Genomic DNA, 22,535 nt, shown 5'->3' with positions numbered 1-22,535 from the left:
TACTATATAGCTCTTGAGTGGCACTGCGGTCTAAGGCACTGTATCTCAGTGCAAGAGGCGTCACTACAGTCCTTGGTTCGAATCCTGGTTCGTATCACATCCGGCTGTGATTGGGAGTCCCATAAGGCGGCGCACAATTGGCCCAGGTCATCTGGGTTTGGCCGGTGTAGTCCGTCATTGTAAATAAGAATTTGTTCTTAACTGACTTGCCTAGTTAAATAAAATAGCTATTTACGATAGCATTTTACTGATGATTGATTGACCCTACTAACTAAATGACACAGTAGGTGCTATGGCTTCATTTAATCCCCATTTTGGTGGATTTGTAATGCTCATAGTTAATAGATGGCCTATGAGACAGACTTTATAAGAATATAACACATTTATTGTACATTTCAAGGTCCAATTGCACATCAGTATACACCATTGTGGAGAGGTTGAGAGGTAAACTACAAAACAACTTAAAGGTTTTAGTGACAAGTGTCCATACATTAGAGGATATATAGTAATAACAATACAACAACTCATATAAAACACTTCCTGCATGATATCCAACACACACGATACAGCATAACACTTTCATCTGCAGCTCTAGTACTTGTAACGAAGTGAACACCCTGGGAAAAAGTGATTTGACTTTCTTCGACAGTAAGTCAATTGTATTGAAGTTCATGAACATCTTATAATTTTGCCACCACAATTAAATAGAACACATTGTATACATTCTTACTCAGGTGGTAACTACAGTTGTTCTTCTACAAGTACCATATACACACATCACAGGAGGTTGGTGGCACCTTAATTGGGGAGGACAGGCACGTAGTAATGGCTGGAGCAGAATTAGGTGGAAAGTGATCAACAACATCAAACACATGGTTTCCACGGTTTCCATGTGTTTGATGCCATTCCATTCGCCCCATTCCAGGTAGTATTATGAGCCGTCCTCCACCCAGCAGCCTCCACTGACACGTATTACATACTTAAACCACTTTGCATGAGTAACAAAAGGCGAAAACAATAATTCTGAGCAAATGTCAAACTTGGTTTGAGCAATATGAATTCTCGATCATAACTCTTTTAAAGACACCCGCCTCCGAAACATTGGCAACGACTAAGTATGTTTTAAACATCCCACTTTGGGCTGGATGTGTCAATGTGCAGTTCATACATGAATAAATCTATTATCAGAATTACTGTCTTACTGTAATTAGCCATGAAATCACGAGCTTGAAAGCGACTGTTTTTCGGGAAGCTGTATTTGTCCATTTTCCCTCCATTTTCCAGTTTGATTTCAACTAATGAGCTTCAACCCCTCTTCATAATAGTGACAGCTAGCAAGAGGCACATCATGCACCACAGTAGAGCGAGCGAGAGAGCGATAACGTGCTGCTCATACAGTATCTGCACACAATCTGATATAGTATGCAATTTCCAGGGACCACTTTTGGCTTGTGAGAGCTACTTTCAGAACTACTGGCTAAAAAGTCTACAAAAGTACCTAGTTCTAGGCTAAAAAGTCTACACAGGTACCTAGTTCTAGGCTAAAAAGTCTACAAAAGTACTGGATAATCTCTTTAATTCCTATTGAAAATAGTTTGAATATGGAATCTGAATAGGACTCCTTTCCAGTGACATCTATGCCTCTTCTTTAGTTGCTGGTTTGTAGATAACGTTCTGCCTGGAGTCCTTTTTGATACTGCAGAGAAAGGAAATACACAGACTTAGTCTACAAAAGGTGTACCTGCAGCCTCTGCTTAACTCAAAGGCATAGGAGTGTACATGTAACCCGTATGGTATGACATAACAATGGTCGATATTGACCAGTTGTATAGCTGTGTGCATGTACAGTATGTTGTATAGTATGTTGGGTGCAGAGGGTCCAATCATTAGAAAACATGACGAATCCCGGAATCAAGGGAACAAAGGGTCACAAAACGACTTATTCTTAGCCAAACAATCTTTTGACAAAGGACATTTTGGTCTTTGACGAAGGACATTTTGGTCTTTGACGAAGGACATTTTGGTCTTTGACGAAGGACATTTGGTCTTCAGCAATGAAGATCTGTTGCATACCAAAACAGAGGCTTCTTTCCATGGACTTTTGGTTTTATGATTGGACAGGCAGGCCAAAGACTGTCTTTATTCTGGGAAATGCTGGGAACAACACCAGAACTCATAATTTGTCAGAAATGAGAAAATCAAGACGTCTTACCTACCTAGAGTATCTTTTACGCTGTTGGTATGCGTAGAGCGTGAACAGCAGCAAAGTGATGGCAAAGAGAGCTCCGAAGGCTATGGCCAAGATATCTCCTGTAAATCAAGGGATAAATTAGATTTTTACCATGTAGATGTTTTTATAAAACCTACCTTCATAGGGCAGTTACAAACCAATTCTGAATTTTGAAAATGTAACATCATCAGTTATCAATTACATATTTTGTTTTTTAATAACTTTATTTAATTAAGAAGTGAATACATGGGAAAGTATTTAAACAGTTTAAACTGTATATCTTATATTTAGTTAGAAGTTGTACACGTTGGATTTGTATTACCGTTGAGCACAGCTTACCTCTTGCCAGGACCTCTACAGAAACATGACAAAAAGACAGATGTATATTAAAGCATGTAAAACATACACTCCATCATGTAAAATGTTAAACAGTCCTACATATAAACAGTCTGTGTTCTTGTCACACAGGTAAGGTCAGCATGGTGAACGTTTAACATCAGCTCAGAGCACAAGGCCTTGTTTAACTTCTGATATGTACAATCTACATCTAAACGCCCCGTCAGACACTGATAATAGTGCTCCGGGGTGAAGTTTCCCCTAGGTACAGATCTAGGATCAGCTTCCCCTCCCCCAATCCTAACTTTAACCTTTAGTGGGGGAAATGAAGTACTGACCCAAAATCAGCGTCTCTACTCCAATAACAGTTTACCTTTACAAATAAAAGCTCTGGAATCAAAGCCAGTGACATCAATCACATCAATAATGAAAAGTCAAGATGCTGTGTACACACCGCACAGTACACACAGGACTCCAGTTAACTGTATGACAAACAGCCTAAGAGCATGTTCAAGAAAACATTAAGATAAGGGGAGTATGGCTACCATGCGCCACCTGCCCTTATTAAAACCCATGTACGTCCAGAGAATAATTGTCCTATGCACCACTAATGTTTTAACCTGGTCCCAGATCTGTTTGTGGTCACCAGCGTTTTAACCTGGTCCCAGATCTGTTTGTGCTCACCAGCGTTTTAACCTGATCCCAGATCTGTTTGAGCTCACCAGCGTTTTAACCTGGTCCAAGATCTGTTTGTGCTCACCAGCGTTTTAACCTGGTCCCAGATCTGTTTGTGCTCAGGTCAGCTACTTATCAACTCCTTGTCACTCTTTGTCATGCCAAACCATGTTGAAATGATAGCACAAACTGATCTGGGACAAGGCTACCATATTTTTTTCTAAATGGATGGCAATTGGGGCCTGCATAGTCAACACGTGATTATTAGCCCTCATACTTTGCTTACCAGATGGCCCAGTTGATGGCCCTTCACTGTTAGAGGCATCAGTCTCCGACAAGGTGTTGATAGAGATACTTGGATGTCCTGCAACTGCAAGCAAAAACATTGACTTATCTCAATGTTAATGGGAATAGATAGAAAGTACAACATTAATAATAATACTATTAATAACCATATCAATAATAATAATATGAATAATAACAATTGTAATAATAATATCAATAATAATAATAATAATAATATTAATAATATTAATATGAATACTCACACTAATAATCACATTAATAATAATAACATGAATAAGCATATTAATAATAATAGTAATAGTATGAATATTCACATTAATAATCACATTAATAATAATAACATTAATAATCACATTAATAATAATAACATTAATAATCACATTAATAATAATAACATTAATAATCATATTAATAATAGCAATAACATTAATAATCATATTAATAATAGCAATAACATTAATAATCATATTAATAATAATGCTACTATTAATAATCATATTAATAATAATGCTACTATTAATAATCATAATAATCATAATAGTATTGATAATTATATTAATAATAAGAATACTATTTATAATCATAGTAATAATATTAATACTCACATTAATAATCATAGTAATAATAATAATACTCACATTAATAATAATCATATTAATAATACTCATATTAATAATAATCATATTAATACTCATATTAATAATCATATTAATAATAATCATATTAATAATAATATTAATAATAATATTAATAATAATATTAATACTATTAATACTATTGATCATATTGATACTAACTATATTAATAACTGTAATAACCGTAATAATATGAATAATAATATCAATGTGAATAGTGTAGTGGTCAGAAGAACATGAATGAATAAACAAATAAATGACAAAATTCCCTAGAGTCGACCACCTGCGGCCTCGCATGCAACCGTCACACCAATAATATGAGATGCATCATGTAGAAGAAGGAATTTTCAGATTTTCTCGTGAAGGTTGCACGTTACCATGCAATACCCCTGTCTTTGAGTGGTGAGTTTGTTTCTGAAAGGTAAGTACTCCCAACCTTTACAAGGTCATACATGAACCCATTTGACATGAAGTATATGTATGTACATGTGTGCTCTGGTCATGAGACTGAACAACATGTATAGAGTGCTAAGATCAAGTGCTAAGACCTGTTAAGGGCACACTGGGTTCCTGTCTTGTTAAACCTGTGTCGTGTTTACATACAAAACCTCAACAGAAAGTCTCTGGCTTGTAAGATAAGTGCAACCAGGAACGTAACCCTTGACCTGGGCTCAGCTTCTCAAATGACGTTGGTCTATAGTTTGTGAATGTCTCACAAGACAGCAAGGTTGCCTGAGGGGGAACACACGTCAAGTGTGCATAGTGGGATGATGTTTACTAACCGACTATGGTGGGAGTGTCTGTGAACGAGGCGAGGACGTGTCTCCCATGTAGAAGCTGAGGTGCTCTGAAGTTCTTGGTCAGGTGCTGGTGTTGGCCTGCTTTCAGGGTGTCCTCCAGAGCACCCAACTGGAGAACACAACATGGGCACCATCAACATGGAAAACCATGATCATATTGTAGATTGAAGATAGATTCTACTGTTATGTTCAGCCCACATGACCCACACAGTTTTCAAACAGATTACCATATAATTGAATTTAATAAATGTCTAGAACAAATTAAAACAGTATCTAGTAGTGCTCTGTCTAAAGGTTCTTTTTTATCTTGTTTGAAGATCTATTTTTAGACATGAAAATACAGACAGTACAAGTAGTAGTGGATCTCTTGTACTCTCAAGGAGGTATTCATGTCAATCTATAAATCAATCTCCTTGGTTGGTGACCAACCTGCCTCCTGGAAACCCTGGTATCATTACTGACCTACCTCCTGTACCCAATGGTATCATTACTGACCGGCCTCCTGGACACTGTGATGGTATCATTACTGACCTGCCTCCTGGACACTGTGATGGTATCATTACTGACCTGCCTCCTGGACACTGTGATGGTATCATTACTGACCTGCCTCCTGGACACTGTGATGGTATCATTGAACATTGTCCAGTTGACAGTTTGGAAGCAGGGAGGAGTGGTAAGGGAGCCATTGTATCTGTAGAAGCGCTCCAGCTTGTTTGGCAAAAGATGACGGACATTGAAGGCAGGGATCTCAGTGTTAGACTCTGGAAAGGTGTAAAATAGTTCATCAATTGTGTGGACCATGTGGGTCCTTAAGCTGTCATTTTGTTTCTCCTTCATGACTATGTCTCTCCTTCTGTTGTGGATTTCTTTTAACGCACTACAGTTTCTTTATGGAATACACATTGCCGTGAAAACTGACATTAAAGTACTATCTAATCTAATCACTAAGAATGTGAGAAATCCATGGGGGTTCTTAGTAATCTCTTGTGGACAGACGCACATAAATGCTGACTCCCGTTCGCAGCTAGCATACAGAAATCGGTGGTGGTAGTCAATGTTGTTTTTAACTGTAATGCAGTTGATTGGTGGCGATGACGTGAACATGTATTGGGTTTAACATCCATACAAGCATTATACTCTGATTTTACCTCAACATAGTGTGAAATATATATAAACATTAGCTTAAATGCAGGCAAAGTTTGCTGGGGGGGAAAGAGGAGATTCGGGATCTTTCCCCAACCCGTTTCCATGGCATTCCCATTTGTTTTGGTTGAGTTCCATTGACCTCTTTCCGTATCTATGGAAGGGGAAGCTTTCCACAAGAAGTGAAGACAGTTGTAGGATAAGCTCATGGAGCTAAATGAATGGTTGAAGTGGAGATGCAGGTGGGGAAACCATACAGCCTTTTTACTTCATGTTATCGTGGCTGAGTTCCTATGTCAAGCACCGGGTAATGGATTCCAAAATCTGAGAAAAGGTAAAGTCTTGTTTTTTTTTTCATTTAGCCAGTTGCTCGTAATTAGCCCTGAATCTCTACGAGTATTGAATGTGTATGACAGTCCCCTGAAGCGCAAGAACTATGAATGCTCTTACTTCTGCAGATGTCAAATCTGGTAAATGTTGTACAGCCACTGAATTCAAATTGGAATTCATATGTTAGGTATAATACCTGTTGGGGATAATACCAAAGTGGAAATTGAATTCTTGGAATTTACCTAACATTTGAATTGATAGGAAAAAAAATGTAAAATTAAAATTAAAAGACTAACCTGGAATTTAATTTAATGAAATGGAATTTACAGGTAGAGGTATTTGAATTAGAATATAATTTTCCCGAATTGACCCCAACCCTGCTGAGAGTTTCTGTTTGGGGGGTGAAGACTTTGCTCATCTTGTTAGCATCTTTTCTCATATATCTCCCCTAGAAGCTAATGGAGCATCTGATGCAATTATGCAAGATTTTAGTTCTGCGTTTCCAAGATTAGATTCTCAGTAATACAGTGCAGTTTAATTTTCAGTCAATTTTCTAAAATGATCTTGCTATGTTCATTTTGTGAACCTAGAAAGCATAAATGAGAAAACAGTCTCCAATCTGTTGGACATTTCAAGAAAGGAGTATGTAAACTACATCCAACGTTGTAGTACACAATGTTTTGGCCACAAAAAAAAAGGTCTATGGCTAGAGGTGTATCACGGGGTTACCTTCGATGCTGACATCAGCGAGCGCAGACAGGATCTTTTCATAGTTGTCATTCTCATGAAGACCAATCTTAATCAAAAAGAGTCAGAAAGAAGCAGATTAAAGTGATTACTTCTGTATAATTTATTTAATCATCTCGAGGATTCTTCTGATTAATGTCTGTTTTTAAGTGTGTGAAACCCAAGACAATTGTCTTATCCTCGAATCTTATCCAATAGTAGTGCCTGAAAATAGACTAATGACACTTCAAACCTTTGAGTCACCATGATGAGTTATTATGAGGGTACTGGTATAATTCTACATGTGTGGAATAACTTACCCCGATGAAGCCCCCTAATACAGCCAGGCCATCTGATTTGCTGGCTGCCTCGGACAGATTTGCATATTTAGAGTTGTAATGAACTATGTGGATCTGGGAAGAGAAGCATGGGAACATGATGATTGCACGGAACACCCTTCCATCTCCTACTGCTCAAGTGAACAGCAAACCTGGTTTCAAAAATCAGATAAAGCAACACCTCTCCCCTATTTGACCTGAATATGTTGTATGCATGTATTGATATGTAGGCTATGTGTAAGTGATGGCCTTGATGCTACTGAATATACATTTAATATATGAATATGTACATGTTAAAGGCCTAGAATATGTCAATGTTAAAAGCCTTGAATAGTAAGTTTTTATTCTCAGAGTTGAGTCAGTACAGACACTGCAAGTGTCAGTGAAACTATGAACACCAGCTAGAAAGAGTTAGTAGTGAATCATGTAAGTGATGCCCTCGGTGCTTCTGGGTGTAAATGTGATGTATGAATATGTATATATGTAAATGGTAAAGACCATAGAATATATGAATATGTAAATGTGTAAATGGTAACATCCTAGAATATGTACATGTTAAAGCCACAGAATATATGAATATGTAAATATGCTAATGAAAAAGCCCTAGAATGTGTAAATATGTAAATGTTAAAAGCCTAGAATATTAGGTTTCTTTTCTCAGTACTGAGTAAGTACAGAACTTTTTTCTTGTTATACATTTCTGTAGTTCTGTCCTTGAGCTCTTCTCGTCTATTAATGTACTGTATTATGTCATGTTTCATGTTTTGCGTAACCCCGGAAGAGTTGTTGATGCTATCACAACAGCTTATGGGGTCCTAATAAAATACTAAAATAGCTGTGTTGTCTTGTCAGTGTTGTCGCTTTTAGTATTTTGACAATGAGCCACATGCCAAAGACAACTTCCTGTCTTGACATATACATTTGATGGGCAATAAAATGATTTTGAGTTTAAACTAATTGAACCTGCAATAATTCTGGGGCATTTTTTCAGTTCCCCAGTATGTCTGACTTCCTCACCTCTGCAGGGAAATGGACGTTATCTATGGTGTGTTCAGATCCTGGCACCTCTTTGGTCCCCCAGTGGAAATGCAGTTGGGCGGCCCGGAACTCGTTGTCAAACCCACTGGTGATGCGCATGGTGTTGGGCAGGACCAGCTGCACTGGAGACACACACAGGGCACAACAACTACTTGGTTCTATTTCGTTTTTCCAGTGTAGAACCCTCTGCAAAGCCATCCACGTTTTGGTACAGCTTTATAAGGAAAAATGTTGCCTAATAAATGTTGCTTGTACCGTCAATATAATGCATATTGGACAGCCAGGAACTTACAGGTATGGCCGTTGTTCAACAGTGTCAATGCTGAGCTGTCTGTCAGATCATAGTCCTCCAGAGTTATGGGTGGCAGGCTGCGGTCATAGAGGGCTCTCCTCGTATCAATGTCAATGGGAGACTGGGATTTTCCACTGCAGTGTGAGAACTCAGAGGACCAGGCAGCTTGATCTATCAGTAGGATGTGGGGAAATGATTAACAGAACAATGGCCCTTCGGCAGTGTGACTTAGTTAATGATAAGACACGGCTTTCTTCTTATGAACACAAGTTTTTTGCACATGAGATTTACACAGGAAATCCCAGAAGTCAATATGCATGACACTTCAAGTGTCAAAATGAAACTATGAACACCAGCAAGAAAAAGTTAGTAAGGAATCATTAAATACTAAATAGTGATGACCACCAGGAAATAGTGATGACCACCAGGAAATAGTGATGACCACCAGGAAATAGTGGTGACCACCAGGAAATAGTGATGACCACCAGGAAATAGTGATGAACACCAGGAAATAGTGATGACCACCAGGAAATAGTGATGACCACCAGGAAATAGTGATGACCACCAGGAAATAGTGGTGACCACCAGGAAATAGTGATGACCACCAGGAAATAGTGATGACCACCAGGAAATAGTGATGACCACCAGGAAATAGTGGTGACCACCAGGAAATAGTGATGACCACCAAGAAATAGTGATGAACACCAGGAAATAGTGATGACCACCAGGAAATAGTGATGACCACCAGGAAATAGTGATGACCACCAGCAAATAGTGATGACCACCAGGAAATAGTGATGAACACCAGGAAATAGTGATGACCACCAGGAAATAGTGATGACCACCAGGAAATAGTGGTGACCACCAGGAAATAGTGATGACCACCAGGAAATATTGATGACCACCAGGAAATAGTGATGACCACCAGGAAATAGTGATGACCACCAGGAAATAGTGGTGACCACCAGGAAATAGTGATGACCACCAGGAAATAGTGATGACCACCAGGAAATAGTGGTGACCACCAGGAAATAGTGATGACCACCAGGAAATAGTGGTGACCACCAGGAAATAGTGAGACCACCAGGAAATAGTGATGACCACCAGGAAATAGTGATGACCACCAGGAACTAGTGATGACCACCAGGAAATAGTGATGACCACCAGGAAATAGTAATGACCACCAGGAAATAGTGATGACCACAAGGAAATTGTGATGACCACCAGGAAATAGTAATGACCACCAGGAAAGAGTGGTGACCACCACGAAATAGTAATGAATAAGCTGTATACCGTCTTATTTAACTCCAGGACGACAATATTTGATTAATTAAGTGGGAGTATTAATGTGTTTAGTTTAACACCTGTAACAAGAGGATATAAATTAAAGTTCCTGATCACAACCAGTCATAAAGAGATCAACAATAGCAAACACAATTATTATTGTTATCAATGAACTGTTTAATAACTATCGATCTTAGGTCACGCTAACTTCACTCATTCAGCTACATTATGGCTTCTTCTCACTAAGTAATACCAAGCTACAGGTACAAGATTGATCGTGGAGGTGGACATTAACAGTGGGATGTTCCACTCATATCAATGAAGACTAGATTCTAAGTAAGGTGTCTTGAGTATTGGTAGAGTTGACATCTCTGGCTTACATTATGGCTTCTTCTCACTAAGTAATACCAAGCTACAGGTACAGTGGGATGTTCCACTCATATCAATGAAGACTAGATTCCAAGTAAGGTGTCTTGAGTATTGGTAGAGTTGACATCTCTGGCTTACATTATGATCTTATTTTACCACCGTAACTAAAACAACATATGGTTCTCTCTTTATTACAGACATGATAAGCCTTTCTTTGAGCGACAGAAAAAGAGACTTGTGTTGGTAACTGATAGTTGGACTGATAAGGCAGATCAAGATTAGCCTGTGCAGAGAGAAGGATACAGTGCACGTATTCTCGTAATAACAACGGTTGTGTATATTTACCTTCGTAGCCCCAGTGTCCACCATGAGGGACACCTGCAGAAAAAGAGGGAAGAGGATTCATTCATCAGTGATTTGTAGTGAAAGGCAGAAAAACAATATGAGCAAGCATGAATATATGCATTTGTGAGTTTATAATTTTACTGGTTACAAAAAAAGTTGCCGTTATATTCGAGAATAATCATTCAAACTGTTTTGTGGCTAAAGCTTCAGGCTAACAAGTTGTCTCATCTGATCTTGAAATATTGTGTCTATTAAAGTTAATTGCAGAACTATGCTAAAACAACATCAGGCTATTGCAGCAACCAAACAGAGATTGGCAAATGTACTCATCAAAAAAATAACTTGGATTATAAGGCTGGGACATGGAACAACTGTAACCCATTCTTATGTGTTAGGCTAACCCAATACATATCCATTTATGACGAAAGTACATATTTAGGCATAACTGTACAATTCTGGTCAACCATTCAGGATGTATTTCATCAGCGCAGGTTCCTCTAATGGTTAAAAAGGAAGCAGCCAAGTTGAAAGAGCCAGGTATCTGAGCACTCTGGTTCTGGATGACGCAGATATTTGCTATTACTCTTTTAACCACACACACAATCCTAACGGTATGCTATTGTGTGAATGAGTCCATTATCAATCCCCACTGTATGCCCTTGTGTGCGTGAGTATATTGTCAATCCCCACTGTATGCCCTTGTGTGAATGAGTCCATTATCAATCCCCACTGTATGCCCTTGTGTGAATGAGTCCATTATCAATCCCCACTGTATGCCCTTGTGTGAATGAGTCCATTATCAATCCCCACTGTATGCCCTTGTGTGAATGAGTCCATTATCAATCCCCACTGTATGCCCTTGTGTGAATGAGTCCATTATCAATCCCCACTGTATGCCCTTGTGTGAATGAGTCCATTATCAATCCCCACTGTATGCCCTTGTGTGAATGAGTCCATTATCAATCCCCACTGTATGCCCTTGTGTGAATGAGTCCATTATCAATCCCCACTGTATGCCCTTGTGTGAATGAGTCCATTATCAATCCCCACTGTATCGCCTTGTGTGAATGAGTCCATTATCAATCCCCACTGTATGCCCTTGTGTGAATGAGTATATTATCCAGCCTGCCAGTAAAGGCATGCTTCAGTTCGGCTGGCGCCTTGCGGAGAACCGAACAGTAGAGAACCTAACGAGTGTACTCGCATACTCACTTAAAAGACTTTCACTTGAAAAACTTGAAAAAAGCTGCAATAGTACCGTTTGTCCATTTTGAGACACCGTAGCCAGTAGACACTTCCTCAAAATAGTCAGAATACATTTTTATTTTATTTATTTCACCTTTACTTAACCAGGTAGGCTAGTTGAGAACAAGTTCTCATTTGCAACTGCGACCTGGCCAAGATAAAGCATAGCAGTTCGATATACAACAACACAGAGTTACACATGGAATAAACAAACATACACTGCTCAAAAATATAAAGGGAACACTTAAACAACACAATGTAACTCCAAGTCAATCACACTTCTGTGAAATCAAACTGTCCACTTAGGAAGCAACACTGATTGACAATAAATTGCACATGCTGTTGTGAAATGGAATAGACAACAGGTGGAAATTATAGGCAATTAGCAAGACACCCCCAATAAAGGAGTGGTTCTGCAAGTGGTGACCACAGACCACTTCTCAGTTCCTATGCTTCCTGGCTGATGTTTTGGTCACTTTTGAATGCTGGCGGTGCTTTCACTCTTGTGGTAGCATGAGACGGAGTCTACAACCCACACAAGTGGCTCAGGTAGTGCAGCTCATCCAGGATGGCACATCAATGCGAGATGTGGCAAGAATCCAATTGAGCACATCTGGGACATCATGTCTCGCTCCATCCACCAACGCCACGTTGCACCACAGACTGTCCAGGAGTTGGCGGATGCTTTAGTCCAGGTTTGGGAGGAGATCCCTCAGGAGACCATCCGCCAACTCATCAGGAGCATGCCCAGGCGTTGTAGGGAGGTCATACAGGCACGTGGAGGCCACACACACTACTGGGCCTCATTTTGACTTGTTTTAAGGACATTACATCAAAGTTGGATCAGCCTGTAGTGTGGTTTTCCACTTTAATTTTGAGTGTGACTCCAAATCCAGACCTCCATGGGTTGATAAATTTGATTTCCATTGATAATTTTTGTGTGATTTTGTTGTCAGCACATTCAACATTCAACAAAAAAGTATTTAATAAGAATATTTCATTCATTCAGATCTAGGATGTGTTATTTTAGTGTTCCCTTTATATTTTTGAGCAGTGTACAATCAATAATACAGTATAAAAATCTATATACAGCATGTGCAAATGAGGTAGGATTAGAGAGGTAAGGCAATAAATAGGCCATGGTGGCAAAGTAATTACAATATAGCAATTAAACACTGGAATGGTAGGGTGTGCAGAAGATGAATGTGCAAGTAGAGATACTGGGGTGCAAAGGAGCAAGATAAATAAATAAATACAGTATTGGGATGAGGTAGATTGGATGGGCTATTTACAGATGAGCTATGTACAGGTGCAGTGATCTGTGAACAGTCACTATTGTAAAGTGGCTGTTCCACTGGATGTCATAAGGTGAATGCACCAATTTGTAAGTCGCTCTGGATAAGAGCGTCTGCTAAATGACTTAAATGTAAATGTAAATGTAAACTCCTCTGACAGCTGGTGCTTAAAACTAGTGAGGGAGGTAAGAGTCTCCAGCTTCAGAGATTTCTGCAGTTCATTCCAGTCATTGGCAGCAGAGAACTGGAAGGAGAGGCGGCCAAAGGAAGAATTGCTACGGGTGGGTGCTGCTATGGTGACCAGTGAGCTGAGATACGGCGGGGCTTTACCTCGCAGAGACTTGTAGATGACCTGGAGCCAGTGGGTTTGGCGACGAGTATGAAGCAATGGCCAGCCAACGAGAGCGTACAGGTCGCAGTGGTGGGTAGTATATGGGGCTTTAGTGACAAAACAGATGGCACTGTGATAGACTGAATCCAATTAGTTGAGTAGAGTGTTGGAGGCTATTTTGTAAATGACATCGCCGAAGTCAAGGATCGGTAGGATGGTCAGTTTTACTAGGGTATGTTTGGCAGCATGAGTGAAGGATGCTTTGTTTGCGAAATAGGAAGCCGATTCTAGATTTCATTTTGGATTGGAAATGTTTAATGTGAGTCTGGAAGGAGAGTTTGGTTGAAGCGTTCGGTTGAAGAGCATGCATTTAGTTTTACTTGCATTTAAGAGCAGTTGGAGGCCACGGAAGGAGAGTTGTATGGCATTGAAGCTCATCTGGAGGTTAGTTAACACATTTAAGTCATTTTACATTTAAGTCATTTAGCAGACGCTCTTATCCAGAGCGACTTACAAATTGGTGCATTCACCTTATGACATCCAGTAGAATAGTCACTTTACAATAGTGCATCTAAATCTTAAAGGGGGGTGAGAAGGATTACTTATCCTATCCTAGGTATTCCTTAAAGAGGTGGGGTTTCAGGTGTCTCCGGAAGGTGGTGATTGACTCCGCTGTCCTGGCGTCGTGAGGGAGTTTGTTCCACCATTGGGGGGCCAGAGCAGCGAACAGTTTTGACTGGGCTGAGCGGGAACTGTACTTCCTCAATGGTAGGGAGGCGAGCAGGCCAGAGGTGGATGAACGCAGTGCCCTTGTTTGGGTGTAGGGCCTGATCAGAGCCTGGAGGTACTGAGGTGCCGTTCCCCTCACAGCTCCGTAGGCAAGCACCATGGTCTTGTAGCAGATGCGAGCTTCAACTGGAAGCCAGTGGAGAGAGCGGAGGAGCGGGGTGACGTGAGAGAACTTGGGAAGGTTGAACACCAGACGGGCTGCGGCGTTCTGGATGAGTTGTAGGGGTTTAATGGCACAGGCAGGGAGCCCAGCCAACAGCGAGTTGCAGTAGTCCAGACGGGAGATGACAAGTGCCTGGATTAGGACCTGCGCCGCTTCCTGTGTGAGGCAGGGTCGTACTCTGCGGATGTTGTAGAGCATGAACCTACAGGAACGGGCCACCGCCTTGATGTTAGTTGAGAACGACAGGGTGTTGTCCAGGATCACGCCAAGGTTCTTAGCGCTCTGGGAGGAGGACACAATGGAGTTGTCAACCGTGATGGCGAGATCATGGAACGGGCAGTCCTTCCCGGGAGGAAGAGCAGCTCCGTCTTGCCGAGGTTCAGCTTGAGGTGGTGATCCGTCATCCACACTGATATGTCTGCCAGACATGCAGAGATGCGATTCGCCACCTGGTCATCAGAAGGGGGAAAGGAGAAGATTAATTGTGTGTCGTCTGCATAGCAATGATAGGAGAGACCATGTGAGGTTATGACAGAGCCAAGTGACTTGGTGTATAGCGAGAATAGGAGAGGGCCTAGAACAGAGCCCTGGGGGACACCAGTGGTGAGAGCGCGTGGTGAGGAGACAGATTCTCGCCACGCCACCTGGTAGGAGCGACCTGTCAGGTAGGACGCAATCCAAGCGTGGGCCGCGCCGGAGATGCCCAACTCGGAGAGGGTGGAGAGGAGGATCTGATGGTTCACAGTATCGAAGGCAACACAGTGTCCAAAGAAGGGCCAGAGGTATACATAATGGTGTTGTCTGTGTAGAGTTGGATCAAAGAATCACCAGCAGCGAGAGTGACATCATTGATGTATACAGAGAAGAGAGTCGGCCCAAGAATTGAACCCTGTGGCACCCCCATAGAGACTGCCAGAGGTCCGGACAACAAGCCCTCCGATTTGACATACTGAACTCTATCAGAGAAGTAGTTGGTGAACCAGGTGAGGTAATCATTTGAGAAACCAAGGCTGTTGAGTCTGCCAATAAGAATGTTGTGATTGACAGAGTTGAAACCCTTACCCAGGTCGATGAATACGGCTGCACAGTAATGTCTCTTATCGATGGTGGTTATGATATCGTTTAGGACCTTGAGCGTGGCTGAGGTGCACCCATGACCAGCTCTATAATAATAATAATAATAATAATATATAATAATATATGCCATTTAGCTGACGCTTTTATCCAAAGCGACTTACAGTCATGTGTGCATACATTCTACATATGGGTGGTCCCGGGAATCGAACCCACTACCCTGGCGTTACAAGCGCCATGCTCTACCAACTGAGCCACAGAAGGCTCTGAAACCGGATTGCATAACGGAGAGGGTAAGGTGAGATTCGAAATGTTCGGTAATCGTTTTGTTAACTTGGCTTTCAAAGACCTTACAATGGCAGGGTAGAATAGATATAGGTCTGTAGCAATTTGGGTCTTAAGCTAAGATTTTTTTTTAAATATGTCATTAATTTTGACGTTATTCAGAGATCTTAGTCACGCAATTTTACATCTAACTAGGATGTTTGATGCAGTATTTTTCAATGAAAAAAATGCATGAAAATGAGCATAGACTTTAACTTGAAAAAAAATGTGTGCCTGAACAGCCGTAAAAAAAACACTGAAGTCCAAAATGAACAAAAACTTCACAAAGTGTCTTCATAATATATGCACAAACTCTTCCAAACTGTTTTGGCTGAGAAGCGAGCGGACGCCTTTAAACCTTGATCAGGGGGATCAGACGGGACAGAGAGCCAGGTTCCTAAGGGATCAGACGGGACAGAGAGCCAGGTTCCTAAGGGATCAGACGGGACAGAGAGCCAGGTTCCTAAGGGATCAAACGGGACAGAGAGCCAGGTTCCTAAGGGATCAGACGGGACAGAGAGCCAGGTTCCTAAGGGATCAGACTGGACAGAGAGCCAGGTTCCTAAGGGATCAGACGGGACAGAGAGCCAGGTTCCTAAGGGATCAGACGGGACAGAGAGCCAGGTTCCTAAGGGATCAGACGGGACAGAGAGCCAGGTTCCTAAGGGATCAGACGGCACAGAGAGCCAGGTTCCTAAGGGATCAGACGGGACAGAGAGCCAGGTTCATAAGGGATCAGACGGGACAGAGAGCCAGGTTCCTAAGGGATCAGACGGGACAGAGAGCCAGGTTCCTAAGGGATCAGATGGGACAGAGAGCCAGGTTCCTAAGGGATCAGACGGGACAGAGAGCCAGGTTCCTAAGGGATCAGACGGGACAGAGAGCCAGGTTCCTAAGGGATCAGACGGGACAGAGAGCCAGGTTCCTAAGGGATCAGGCGGGACAGAGAGCCAGGTTCCTAAGGGATCAGACGGGACAGAGAGCCAGGTTCCTAAGGGATCAGACGGGACAGAGAGCCAGGTTCATAAGGGATCAGACGGGACAGAGAGCCAGGTTCCTAAGGGATCAGACGGGACAGAGAGCCAGGTTCCTAAGGGATCAGATGGGACAGAGAGCCAGGTTCCTAAGGGATCAGACGGGACAGAGAGCCAGGTTCCTAAGGGATCAGACGGGACAGAGAGCCAGGTTCCTAAGGGGGTAGAAGGGTCCAAACAGCCTGATTGGAAAACCCCGGGTCATTGTTGCGTTACATGGCCCCTGAGCCACCAGTGAGACCGAGGAGACAGACTGGCCTCCATTGTAAATAGCTCCTCCGTTAGTTTCACCATTGTGAGCATGTCATCACCTAAAGACATGCCTGATGATGATATCATCAGAATGTTGACATCACTAAAACCGTGATCCAATTTGGAATACAGTTATCCCACTTTAAGAATAGACCATAGGACTGGACTGAGGAATCTTAGTGAGAAGTTTGATGCATTGAACAACTGGCAGTGAGACTTGACTGTGAAAACCTCACTGTGTCTGTCTGAGACATACTTTAGGAAGGGAGGTGACCCTTCATTTTGAAACCGGTAGTTCTGTGAGTGACGTCTTCAGACTTCATTTAGAAACTGGTGAGAAGTCACCCACTGCACACAGCCAGACTGAGTTGAGTCACCCACTGCACACAGCCAGACTGAGTTGACTTTCAGTTAGGTTTAATTTTCTCAAAAGGTTACCGTTTTTTAAAATGTTATTTCAGTTTACACATTTTCCCCCCTAGTTTTAGTTTACTATAACAACCTCGCCAACAACTTTGGAGGGAACGTTCAGTCGATTAACCTGTCTGTTTGATGTATGGATATACTTATTGTACCACTGAGAAAAGCCACAAGCAGAACCCCAAGTTTAACACTTGGTCAGTAAAACCTCCAATTCAATATTTTACCCCAACATTGGTGATGCCTCTTTTTTTTCATTCTACGGTTTAAAAAGAGCCACCATACTATTGGTTTGTGGTTGTGTCTCTGCGGCAGGCAGCCACACAGAAGACAGTAGTGTATTACTGCTATTGAGTCTCTGACACGTGGAAGAGGCCTGGCTGATGAAATGCCAGACTGCACATTCTGAATCACTGCACCTTTTGCCAGGGCAAATGGACTCTACGTGCCTTTAAAAACGTACAGTCAAGTCTCAAGGCAGAATGTGCTGTGATTCAGAATGTGCAGTCTGGCATTTAGTACCTCACTTCTTCTACAGTAAGTCAGTAGAAGGGAAAACCTGATGTCAGTATTTTTTTATCATTTCAAATAAATGTTACTATATTAGTCCACCTCATTCGAAATAATTGCATTATTACACCAAAAGATGCTAAAGAAGCACAAATGTGCTTTTATTTTTGGGTAGCTGTAATTCGACTTTTATATTGCCCATAAGGTGGATGAACATTAATTACAGTTAGGTTACAATGGTTACAATTTAATTGGGTGTAAATACTTTTCTATAAACTACTTTACCAAATCCCACTGCATCCGATTATTGTATCAAAACAAAGATAAGAGTTAGAAATGAAAGCCCTTCCTATTCCTCAACAAGGATGTGTTAAAGTAAATGTTGAACTTTCATTTAGACAGTTCAAAATACCGCTGAGGCCAAATTTACTTTCAAACAACTATCATGGAAGCATGTCTCTGTGTGAAAATAAACAGAAAATGTGTTTGTTCTCACAAGTGCTTAATATGGATTAGTAAACTCACTGTTTCGGTATTTGTAAACACTGAAACCCTAATTAATAAGTTTGTTGGGCAACTTCCACGAATGCCAAAAATCTTGTTTTAAAAGAGCTAAAGGATTCCTTGTTTTTGAAACTAAATGAAAATCTTCAAGTATTTTCAAAGGTCTGATTATTTGGACAAAAGAATGTAACTTTTTTTCTTTCTTCTTTTTTGACATATTCTATCCATATTGGCTGTCTACTTAGCCAAACACAGCATGTCCTTTAGGGACAGCTATCTTTTTGACATATTCTATCCATATTGGCTGTCTACTTAGCCAAACACAGCATGTCCTTTAGGGACAGCTATCTTTTTGACATATTCTATCCATATTGGCTGTCTACTTAGCCAAACACAGCATGTCCTTTAGGGACAGCTATCTTTTTGACATATTCTATCCATATTGGCTGTCTACTTAGCCAAACACAGCATGTCCTTTTGGGACAGCTATCTTTTTGACATATTCTATCCATATTGGCTGTCTACTTAGCCAAACACAGCATGTCCTTTAGGGACAGCTATCTTTTTGACATATTCTATCCATATTGGCTTTCTACTTAGCCAAACACAGCATGTCCTTTAGGGACAGCTATCTTTTTGACATATTCTATCCATATTGGCTGTCTACTTAGCCAAACACAGCATGTCCTTTAGGGACAGCTATCTTTTGACATATTCTATCCATATTGGCTGTCTACTTAGCCAAACACAGCATGTCCTTTAGGGACAGCTATCTTTTTGACATATTCTATCCATATTGGCTTTCTACTTAGCCAAACACAGCATGTCCTTTAGGGACAGCTATCTTTTTGACATATTCTATCCATATTGGCTGTCTACTTAGCCAAACACAGCATGTCCTTTAGGGACAGCTATCTTTTTGACATATTCTATCCATATTGCTGTCTCCGCTTTGTAACTTCCTGTCAAAGACAGACTGAGTCAGCCACGATGAAACATCATTGGTTTAGTTGTCAGTACTCCCAATACAGCACGTATCCCAGTGACTTTGCCTGTACGCCCCCGAAATACCACAGACTGGCTGAGGAAAATTCCAACTTTTTTATTTTTTTGAATGAATTCCTGTGAGACTTGTGTTCAGATCTGAGGTATTTTCTTTGGGACCGAGCACTTAATTGTAAGCTGTCAGTAGAGTCCAACCTGACGGAAATTTGTTTTTACAGTGACAATATTAAATTAAGAAATTAGGCTGCCATTGGAATATTCATAAAGAGCAACAATTGAAGGTTTTACATGTCATGAAAAGAAATGGACGTAAAATATGATTTTGAATCTTGAAATCCTTACTTTGATTACTCCTGTATGCCTTTTCATGATGGAACATCTCTAACCAGCTTAAACAAACAAATGGTACAATAGACTGGTTAAATACTGAATATTTCCTAGTGTTCTAATCTCAGGTGTAGGCCTCCTCCTGTTGAAATAAATCAAATACATTCAACTAGGAAGCACTAAGTCATCACTTGTTGGAATATAATACTCTGCAATAAACAATATCCTCAAACTATTTGTTGAAATTTGAGATAATACTGTAGGTTATAACATAATCAATACTCCTTTCCCTGCCCCTGTATGTCTCGTCCATTGTCCAAAGTCTAAAGGAAGGACTCGTTTATCTAGGTGGTAATTGCGTCTGACACAATTAGGTGACTTATCTGCACTGGTAAATAAGCCTGAGGTGATCTGGAGGAGTGATTATGACAGTGGTGAAAAACACTGGCTCTATTTTCCTCGTGTTAGAACGCTTACCCACACACATCCGCAGCTTTGCCTAATCACTCTTACAGGCTTTAAAACACATGTTTTGGGTTTAAATATTTTTTTAATGAACTTTAATCAAAACCATTTTGATAAAACTTGCATAAAAGGTGAAAATTATTGCTGGAAAGACTAGCTTTTGAATACAAACTTGAGTAACAGTCTTTATTGAGATGTTACAATAAAAAAAAGCATTATTGTAAAAAAAAAAACATTTTTATATTTAACCAAGTATTCAAATAAAAAAGTGAATCATGAATTAATCTCGAAATGAAGCAATGATGCAATACCAAAAACCAGGTCCACTGTCCATTCAACGTTTAGCCAAAGTCTTCTGAACTGAAACCAGGTCCACTGTCCATTCAACGTTTAGCCAACGTCTTCTGAACTGAAACCAGGTCCACTGTCCATTCAACGTTTAGCCAACGTCTTCTGAACTGAAACCAGGTCCACTGTCCATTCAACGTTTCGCCAACGTCTTCTGAAGCACCATACACATCACACTGCTACACACATCACACTACTACACACATCACAAATCACACTACTACACAAATCACACTAAACAACGTAAAACATCCCACCTGACCAGTTGAAATAACACCACCACTAAACATAAAACATCCCACCTGACCAGTTGAAATAACACCACCACTAAACATAAAACATCCCACCTGACCAGTTTAAATAACACCACCACTAAACAACGTAAAACATCCCACCTGACCAGTTGAAATAACACCACCACTAAACAACGTAAAACATCCCACCTGACCAGTTGAAATAACACCACCACTAAACATCATAAAACATCCCACCTGACCAGTTGAAATAACACCACCACTAAACATCATAAAACATCCCACCTGACCAGTTGAAATAACACCACCACTAAACATCATAAAACATCCCACCTGACCAGTTGAAATAACACCACCACTAAACAACATAAAACATCCCACCTGACCAGTTGAAATAACACCACCACTAAACATCATAAAACATCCCACCTGACCAGTTGAAATAACACCACCACTAAACATCATAAAACATCCCACCTGACCAGTTGAAATAACACCACCTTGCTGGGTCAGTAGCAGCCACAACACTCACCTTTAGGATGATGCTCCCCGCTGTCCTTCTCACTGCTCCCGCCATCCTCCTCTTCGGAGGATGAGGAAGAGGAGGATGCATTTAGCACCAAACCGTGGAGGAAGAGGAGGGTGAGGAAGATCTTGAGAATCATCTGGTCAAGGTATTGTTAGGATCTCCTGTGTCAAACGAGCACTGTGGCAGTTCTCTGAAAATGGTCTGTCAGGTATTCAGTCGACAGTTAAACTATGTCATGAAGTCTACTGTCTGTCTCTCAGGTAGTCTACAGATAGACTATGTAAGGAAGTCTACTGTCTGTCTCTCAGGTAGTCTACAGATAGACTATGTAAGGAAGTCTACTGTCTGTCTCTCAGGTAGTCTACAGATAGACTATGTAAGGAAGTCTACTGTCCGTCTGTGTTCAGTCAAACTGTCTTCAGTGAGACAGCACCCAGCTAGTTATCAACCGGACACTCAGTAGTCATTTTGTCCTGAGAAGAGAAATGTTCAGCTAGGCAACAGAGCACATTTCAACAGAGCACGTTTCCACAAAGCACACTTAGCAAGAAGGTAAGAGGAGTAAAGTTGTCTTCAATATGCCCAGCTTCAGTCTTCATGCTCTCTCTTCACTCATTGACCTGTGTCTCCTCTCCTTCACTGTTACTGGATCCAGGGCCAGGACATCTGGGCTGGGCTTTTTAAAGGCAACTCAGAGGACAGCCCAGGCACCAATCAGGAGCCTAGGAGCTGCTCAAGGTGCCTGGCACATCCCCTGTTCTCCCCCACCTCCCTCTCTTTCTGCTGGACTAGACCCACACACAGGCACAGTCGGTCAGA

General features: G+C 41.0%; 1 protein-coding gene across 2 annotated transcripts; it reads right to left on the bottom strand.

The window, feature by feature from the left end:
• Positions 1-363: 363 nt before the first annotated feature.
• ca9 (carbonic anhydrase IX) lies at positions 364-22,079 on the bottom strand. Of its 2 annotated transcripts, none has more exons than XM_052525127.1 (12): positions 21,720-22,079; positions 10,848-10,880; positions 8,850-9,020; positions 8,537-8,679; positions 7,502-7,594; positions 7,185-7,251; positions 5,586-5,743; positions 4,965-5,091; positions 3,528-3,611; positions 2,570-2,584; positions 2,213-2,310; positions 364-1,696 (listed from the first exon to the last, which is right to left on the bottom strand). In XM_052525127.1, the coding sequence occupies exons 1-11, from the start codon at positions 21,850-21,852 to the stop codon at positions 2,213-2,215; spliced, it is 1,122 nt and encodes a 373-aa protein (XP_052381087.1). In that variant the 5' UTR covers positions 21,853-22,079; the 3' UTR covers positions 364-1,696. The 2 variants fall into 2 exon arrangements, with proteins under 2 accessions (XP_052381087.1, XP_052381086.1); XM_052525126.1 differs by having other exon boundaries at positions 2,217-2,310.
• Positions 22,080-22,535: the final 456 nt, after the last annotated feature.

Source organism: Oncorhynchus keta, chromosome 9 (assembly GCF_023373465.1).
Source record: "Oncorhynchus keta strain PuntledgeMale-10-30-2019 chromosome 9, Oket_V2, whole genome shotgun sequence".
In the NCBI taxonomy this organism is placed as follows: domain Eukaryota; kingdom Metazoa; phylum Chordata; class Actinopteri; order Salmoniformes; family Salmonidae; genus Oncorhynchus; species Oncorhynchus keta.
The sequence above is the reverse complement of the archived record's forward strand: the minus strand, read 5'-3'. Positions and strand labels throughout refer to the sequence as shown.